The 8,506-nt window shown below is 49.1% G+C and overlaps 1 protein-coding gene across 1 annotated transcript in view; it reads right to left on the bottom strand.

Annotated features, from left to right (window-relative positions):
• Positions 1–8,506, bottom strand: part of Trpm8 (transient receptor potential cation channel subfamily M member 8) — an 86,923-nt gene that overhangs the window by 27,656 nt on the left and 50,761 nt on the right. The window contains exons 19-22 of the mRNA XM_031368905.1: positions 6,404–6,495; positions 5,456–5,597; positions 4,245–4,416; positions 749–926 (exon numbers count right to left, since the gene is read on the bottom strand). Of these exons, the coding sequence (XP_031224765.1) occupies positions 749–926; positions 4,245–4,416; positions 5,456–5,597; positions 6,404–6,495 (584 nt within the window). The remainder of the gene's footprint in view (positions 1–748; positions 927–4,244; positions 4,417–5,455; positions 5,598–6,403; positions 6,496–8,506) is intronic.

The following is an 8,506-nucleotide window of genomic DNA, read 5'->3' as shown; positions in this document are numbered from 1 at the left end:
TGTGCTAGCACGTAAGGAAGATATTTATTGTCATGTGATCATGGTAACTGGGCAAAACTGTCATCCATAGGAACATATATAGGTCACTATTCATTACTGAAAAGAATTCCAGGTCTGAATTTGAAAAGGCGTTTTTCACAAGCTGACCTGCCAGATTCAACATGAAGATATAGCAAAAATACTTATAACCAATTCCGGAAGCCATATTAATGCCAGACTTAAGAGAGTAAGGCAGATGACCAGTTCTGAAATTTTCCTAAAACTGTGAACTATGTATCAATGCAAAAGGCATCCCACTGTGGACAGCCTGCCACATTATAAAGTGTGTTTCCCCCAATAAGATTCCACATAGTATCGCTTTCCACAGCACTGTGAGGAGAGATCAGTACTGGTTCATCACACACCTAGAGCCCTGTCTCACACGCCTTAACATTAACATCACATTCTGCTGTCATTCATCAAATTAAACACTTCATCAGCCACAAGAGACAGAACATGAACTGATAACATATAAAAGTCTTCATCTCCAGAAGTTGTGGGGTTTTTTTTCACTATTTTGAGTAGCCAAAAAGTTCTGTGACTCTAGAGAACCCTGACTAATACAGGCCCCTAACCACTCCTCCAGGCTCCCAATCCCCTCCTCTCTCAGCTCCTCAAGGTAGATATTACTTCTGCCCACATGCTTTCTGCTTGCTTGGCATAGGCACAACCCAGACTGAAAGCCCATGAGTGTGTGACGTGGACATACCCAAACATGGCGACCAGGAGGTTGACCAGAAGGATATTGGTGGACAGCATGTAGATGCACACCAGTGGGATGGTGATCCACTCTGGGAAACGGGGAAGATTGTACTCATCTAGCTCCACGCACAGCGGCTTGGACTCATTTCCCGAGAAGGTGCAGTGGGAGAAATCATATGTGGTACCTGTGGGCACAGAACCAAGAGGCCAGTGAGGCCCCCTTTGGGAAAGCAAGGATCATAGCAGGCCAGGGGATGTGGGATCAGAGTCATCTGGTGCCTTGGGTATAATCTTCAGAGTCCCCTGCCCATCAGACAGTTTACTGAGCGGTTTATTTCCACTGGGAAATAGGAACTTTAATTAAGATCAAGATCAAAGGAGGAGGGTATTCTAGTTAGCTTTGGTTCTCAACTAGACAAAGCCTAGAGTCATCTGAGGGCATCTCGGGGGGGGGGGTTGCCAAGAATACTATGGGCATGTCTGGAAGAGATTGTCTTCATTGATATGGGGGAGCCAAGCCTTCTATGGGAAGTGGTATGTCTAGGCAGATGGAAGAAGGGTAGGGGTAAGCCCTAGCCAGTGAGATAGCTACCAAGCAGCATCCTGTAAGCCCCGCCTCCAGGTCCCTGCCTCAAGCTCCTGCCCGACTTCTCTCAGTGATGAATTATTAGCTAGAGGTGTTGCCTTTGATTGGTGTATCTCATCACATCACAGCAACAGAAAGTAGAATAGAGAGTGTGGATGTATTCTGTGCTCCATCCCATCTCCTCAGCTGGCTTAAAGATTCAACTTGCACAAAGTCCCAAAGGGAAGTGGGCAAGATGTACTGGGGGCCATAGATCTTCATTAGATACACCCAGAAACAGCTTTCCACAGAGAAACCATCTCTGGAATGACCAGAAGGAGGAGTGAGTGACAGCCACGTGAGCAAAGGGACAGGTGCTTACAGCAGTAGCAACAGCACATGCCAGGGCCCCGTGGTAGGAAGACAGAGGGCTGCCGGAGTAAATTAGGCAGTGCTGCATGGCTGGATCACTATGTTCATAATGAAAGCCATGGGCACGGTCAGAGGAAAGCAACTCTTCACCGAAGGAGTGCTGTGGCTGCGGTATGCATCTAAAGGACGCCGAGGAAACAAGGAGAGTGTGCTTAGAGACCAGAGTACCGGGGAGAGGAATGTGCCACACAGGGACATCGTGGGATTGGGAAATCAACCAAACTGGGTGAGTACTAGCCTCTAGGGGCAGGGGCAGAGCAGGTATTGTGCATTAATTTTGATTGCCAGCTTGATGGGATTGAGAGTCACCTAGGAGACATGATTTTGGGCATGTCTGTGAAAGTGTTCCTAGAGATTTTTTAACCTTTAGTATAGTATAGGCAGCTCCTTCCCATGGGCTGGGATCCTGGGCTGAATAAAAAGGAGGAAGGGAGCTGAGCATCAACATTCCTCCCTCTGTGCGTCTCTCTGTCTCTGTCTCTCTCTCTCTCCCTGCTTCTTGACTGTGGATGTGCTGAGATAAGCTGCCTCACTCCCCTGCCACCATGCCTTCCCCGTCATGATGAACTGTACCCTGGAACTGTGGAAGTGTGAGCCAAAACAAACCCACTCCTCCTTAATTCGTCTCTTTGCCATAGCGGTGGGTGAAAATAATACAGGTCTGTCAAGGACATCAAAGCTCTGACATGACAAGGGTAGGGGGTATAGCTCAGTGGACTTCCCTGGCAAGTCCAAGGCTCTGCTTAGTCCCCAGCACTGGGGTAGAGGGTCTCTGCGGCCCTGGTGGGAAGAGCCCAACACAGCACTTGGAGGGAGCTGGGGTCTACAAGGGAGGTGAGGACCTGATACTTGAACTAGCCAATATGGATCTCTATGAGTTCAGAGAAGGCCACAGACAGGGTCTCTGGCTCTGAGGAGAGGCACCCAGCCAGAGCCCCGGTTCTTAGTGCTGACATCAGGAACACACTCTACAAGAAGAATGCGCTGTGCTGGGTAGCTTGTGAAAGACCTCAGATGATATGTGTACTATCATCTGCCTGCCCTGCCCCCTCCCAAGGGTTGCTCCTTCATGGGACTCTGCCCACCAGCATAAAGAGCTATCCTCAAATAAACTGTATCACATTGCCAACTAGAGGGCCCCGAGGTCCTTTCCACCCTGTGTGGAAAAGAGCTGCTTATTAAGAGCTGGAAGAGGCTTCATTTGAGGAGCAGACACTGATAAAGGGAAAACTTCGGGGATTGAATGCCACCTGCCAAGTCCAGCCCTGGCTCAAGGAAACTGTCTGTCAGTATAGTTTATGCTGGCAGGATGGGAGATGAGAAGTCAGGACTACTGTCAGCATCCTGAAGTCCCTCTGCACAGTCCACCCAAAACACAAACTTGCTTATGCCCCACACCTGACCTTTATAGCCTGAGTGAGGGTACAACAGAGCCACAAGGCCACCGTTGGTCTCACAGCCTGCTGGGCAATGGGCTAATGATGGAAGTTTCAACCAAAGGTTCTAATGTCAATCTCCCACGTGTTCTTTGGTAATAAATGGGACATCGTGGTCTATAGGGAAGTACAGCTCACAACACTCGGGTGGGAACCAGCAAGGACTGTCCCATTCTACCCTGGTAGCATAGCTGTAACTTAGAATTGTCACGTTTTACAAAACTTGGGATGTGGCTCAGTTGGTAGACTGCTTGCCTAAGGTGCAGGAATCCCTGGATTCAACTCTCAGCGCCACATTAACTAGGCACAGTGGTGGCACATGCCTGTAATCTCCGCAGGAGTAGAGGGATTAGGGATTGAAGGTGATCCTTGATTACATAGGGAAATCGAGGCCATCCTAGGCTAGAGGTCTTGTCTCAAAAAATACTGATAAATAAAATCAAAAGACTTAGAGATTGAAATGGGAACAAAGTAAGTGTCCTGGCTGGTTTTGTGTGTCAACTTGACACGAGCTGGAGTTATCACAGAGAAAGGAGCCTCCCTTGAAGAAATGCCTTCATAAGATCCAGCTGTAAGGCATTTTCTTAATTAGTGACCAAAGATGAGAGGACCCAATGTGGGTGGTGCCATCACTGGGCTGGTAGTCCTGGGTTCTATAAAAAAGCAAGCTGAGCAAGCCAGGAGAAGCAAGCCAGTAAGTAACATCCCTTCATGGCCTCTGCATCAGCTCCTGCCTCCAGGTTCCTGTCCTGTGTGAGTTCCTATTCTGACTTCCTTTGGTGATGGACAGCAATGTGGAAGTGTAAGCTGAATAAACCCTTTCCTCCCCAACTTGCTTCTCGGTCATGATACTTTGTACAGGAATACAAACCCTGACTAAGACAGTAAGATATTATTTAGGAGAGTGCTCTTGGGGGAGTGGGGGGTGGGGAGAGGAGGAGAGGGGGGAGGGAGGGAGAGAGAGAGAGAGAGAGAGAGAGAGAGAGAGAGAGAGAGAGAGGAGAGGAGAAAGGATCAGGGATGGGGTGAGCATCTCAGGTCCACCGCTACCCAAGTAGAGCCCAGCTTACTATCCACGTCACTGGGCACCTGGCCAAACATGGCCAGGTAGGGCTCATAGATGACCGAGCGGAAGATCCACCTCCAGCGCTGTTCATTTTGCCTAAGGATCCCCTGTCTGGCCACGCCGAAGGCCACCATCCACACAGCAAAGAGAAAGAGGAAGAAGAAAACGTCGATGAGCTGCCAAGGGAGATCAGAATAGTTAGACCCACAGCCACAGTGGCTGGCTACGCAGCCTGACCCTTCCCAACCAGCCACAGAGCCAGAATGTTTAAGCCATCAAGTTACCTGGCCACTTTACTTATTTATCTTACATTGATTGATTGGCTGATTGCACTGTTGGGGCTAAACCCAGAGCCATGCAAATGGCAGGCAAGTGCTCTACCACTGAGCTAACCCCTAGCCACTAATATAGAAATAGAATACCATCAGCTTTAGGTTTGGAGATGTCTGTTCCCCATAAGAAAACCCGATCTCCTGCACCTTCGCTTGCTGATCTCCAAGCAGCTGAGATCCTGCAGCTTACAAGTGAGGGCCCCAGCTCAAAACGCAGAGGGCCTTTGTTTGAAAGAAACTCTCTCCAGCCACACCTGGGGATACTTCTTAGGGAAACAAAAGCCTCCCTGGGAAGACTCAAACAATTCACTTTTTTTTTTTTTTTTTTTTTTTTTTTTTTTTTTTTTTTTTTTTTTGGTCTGCTGAGTTTTGCACACACAACTTGACATCACAGTGACTGGATATCTCAAATATGCTTTGAATTGAAACCACACAGTCAACCTCAGGGTTGGAAAGGGATCTCCACATGAGCTCATCCAGTGGCCCATATGATTTCCAGGCAGAACCAGCTCTGGGGAGCAACATCCCCAGCCTGCCATCTCCTCCTGGCCTGTATGTAATCCAAGCCCGTGGTCTTTCTCTCACATACAGAATGTGGCATTTAGAGTCCTGTCATCCCTAGGCATCTGACTCCCCACTTAGTGCTAGAAAAGCATGTTCACCTTCTTGAACTAGAACAACCCCATCCATTAAAATGGTGTGAAAGCCCCTCCCTCCCTCCTACATTCTGAGCAAGCTGCTCAGGCTCAAAGGGAAGCATGATGCAAAATGTGAACTCTCAGGAAGCCCCATCGACTGAACGCAAGCTGCGCCATGGACAAAGGACTCTGAGCATGACAAGCATGGCAAGAGAAGGCCACCCGCCAGGGTTGCTGGCTCTCACCATCCGCTGCAGCATTATAATCTTGGGTCCCAAGTTCCTGCTAACGGTGAAAATGTGGATGAGCCTTAGCGTGAATATAATGTAATCCAGACAGAAAATGACTCGCCCAGAATACAACGAGCTTTTATTAGAAGAGTGGAGCCTGTGGAAAGAAAAGGAGAGTTTGTGGGGCAGGACATTTCCAAATTTAACGTGACGTGACTGTGTGTGTACATTCTGTAAACACACACACACACACACACACACACACGTTTGTGGAGGCCATAGGCAAACATCGGGTGTCGAACTCCATTGCTTTCTGTCCTCATTTTTAAGTCAGGGTCATGTACTGAACCCAGAGCTCACAGATTCGGCCAGCAAGCTCCCTCACCTGCCTGTCTCGCCCTAGCTCTGGGTTAGGGAAATGATGGGTCTGCTATCCCCTGCCTTTACACGGGCTCTATGGGCATGAAGGCAGTCCTCATGCCAGTGTAACGGGCTCTTTGATGCCTGACCCGCCTCCCTACCTCACTTTAGGGTCTTTGGTGATCATTTTAGACTTAGCTGTCTTCTCACATACTCTAGCTCTGAGGTTGGCGGGATACACTGGTACCTGAAAGAGTGACTGCAGGTCCAGCATGCTGGCCAAGGTCACATGCACCTCCAATTAAGTGGGCCAAAAAGAACTAACATTGGAAGACACTAAACATTCCCAGTGACCTCTCCTTGGATCGTAATTATGCCCTCTGCCCCCACAAACCTGTCTGAAAAACAAAAAGGGGAATTGTAAAGAACCCAGAATAAGGAGGAGCTTATGGTGGCCAAGTTGTGTCTCCATAGGGCAGAGAGAGGCAATGGGGTCTTACGATCACCTCTGATGGGGAATGAAGTGACAGGCCAGGCCTATCCATGGACTTGAGGTGTCCAAGATTGACTCCTGAAGTTGGGAAGGTGGCAAGGGCCACTTACCGGAATACAATACCCGCTATGAAGTAGAAGAGTCCCAGGGTGTCCATAACGTTCCACAGGTCTGTGAAATAATTCACTCCATTCATGTACCACTGCGGTAAGAAGGGACAGAGAGAGCAACGGCTGTCACAGACACCAGTCTCTGCCAGACTTGTAAATGTCCACTCAGTTTCTCCCAGGGCACTTTTGAGACCGTGTCAATGAAGCCCTACCAGAACCCCCCTGACCCAAGGGGACGAGAAAGATAGCTGCTCCCTTAGACACACGCAGCCATCAGAGCCAAGAAAAGGGGCTGTGTTCTCCTACCCTTTAAAAATGAAGCCACGGGGAATGAATGTGACCTATGTGGGAAAACGTAGAACAGCCAGGTGACCACAGACAGTGGTGTAGACTGGGCCCTGCACAATTACAAAGTGTCATCCAGTTGTCATCGCCAAGGAGTTGCGTATTTACTGTAAATATATTTCTAGCACACACAACAGAACAACTTGATTAGTGAAATTTTTTAAATGATGTGTACAGGGAAGAGAGATTACTAATTGGGGTCTGTGGTGGTTTGAATATGCTTGGACTAGGGAGTGGCACCATTAGGAGGAAGTGTGTCACTGTGGGGGTTGGCAATGAGACCCTCATCATTGCCACGTGAAAGCCAGTCTTCTCCTATCAGCCTTCAGATGGAGATGTAGAACTCTCAGCTCCTCCTGCACCATGCCTGCCTGGAGGCTGCCATGTTCCCACCTTGATGATACTGGACTGAACCTCTGAACCTGTAAGCCAGTCCCAATTAAATGTTGTTCTTATAAGAGTTGCCTTGGTCATGGTGTCTGTTCACAGCAATGAAACCCTAACTAAGACAGGCTCCATACACTGGTTGTGAAGAATGCCAACCTAGCATTCTAACCTTTTCATTTGCCTGCTTGCTCAGAATCTGGCTACTAGGAACCTGAGGACCAGACCCCAGGGGCAGCTCAAATAGGGGACAGCGTCTATCCGAGACTCATATATCCTCTGGCCTTCTCTGTCTCTGACCCCAAAGCCTAAACAGGATGGTTTGGGTGCCTATCCTGGGTAAAAGTGAGTTTCTCAGATCTGCCAAAGTCCTGCAAGCTGGGATGCAGGATGCACAGCTTGAGAAGCCAAAGGAGGAGAACATTGCCAGATCACAATGGAGCAGTGAAGTTCCCCAGGTCTGGACAGCCTGGGTCAGACCATGTTCCTCTGTGAGGAGACAGGCTCAAGGTTAGGACCCTGGGGAGGACACAGGAGCATCCATTTATCTGGGCAGTGCCGATCCCCAGGGCAGCAAAACCCATTTGTTACTCTGTGCTTCAGAAGATGAGAATGGCTGGCACAGGCCCTGCCCACCTGTTCTCTTTTTTGTTCCTGCTGGGAAGCTGGTACACACCGATCTGTACAACCCTAGCCCATCCTTGCCTGAGTGACTTCAGAAGACTGACCGTCCGTATTACGGGAATAACCGACAGAAGAGCTCTGGGCCACAAGACTGCCACTACAGGGTGAAAGGATTTCAGGGTTTTCTTTTTTTTGTCTTGTTTTGTTTTGTTTTTAATGAAGAGAAGCCCCTTGTCTAAGGGGGAAAGCGCAAAGCTAAGCTGTGTTCCTGAAATACCAGTATGGGTTCACCATCTCCTCTCCCACTGGGACGGCCTCAGGACCGAAGGAGCTTTCAGAGAAGGCAGGGTGGAACTTACCACATTATTAAACAGACATCCACAGTGCCTGCTTAGCTCCACTAGGAGCTGGTTAACAACTGCGTCTGCACTGGGGACTGGTGAGGTCAGCAGTCCCAAGTTAGCAGTGAGCATCCTCCCTCAGGGCTAGGGACACCACTCCTCACTGGGAGCATGGGTTTCTGAGTCCCAGGCGCAATCTAAAACAGACTATGTCCTGTTTCGGGGGTTCCCCTAACCATGGTGCTTCTGCACAGGCCCTCAGAGCCTTTTCTTGAAGGAAATAACCCAGCTGAGGAATACAAAGACTGATTCTGCAGAAACGAAGGGAAACAGCGCCCTCTAGTGACAGGTTGCACAAGGACAGAGCCTCACAGCTGTGGTCTGCCACCTAGGTTTCTCTGTTCAATAG

The sequence above is a fragment of the Mastomys coucha genome, unplaced genomic scaffold, assembly GCF_008632895.1.
Source record: "Mastomys coucha isolate ucsf_1 unplaced genomic scaffold, UCSF_Mcou_1 pScaffold14, whole genome shotgun sequence".
Taxonomy (NCBI): Eukaryota; Metazoa; Chordata; class Mammalia; order Rodentia; family Muridae; genus Mastomys; species Mastomys coucha.
This window is presented reverse-complemented; position numbering and strand designations above follow the sequence as displayed.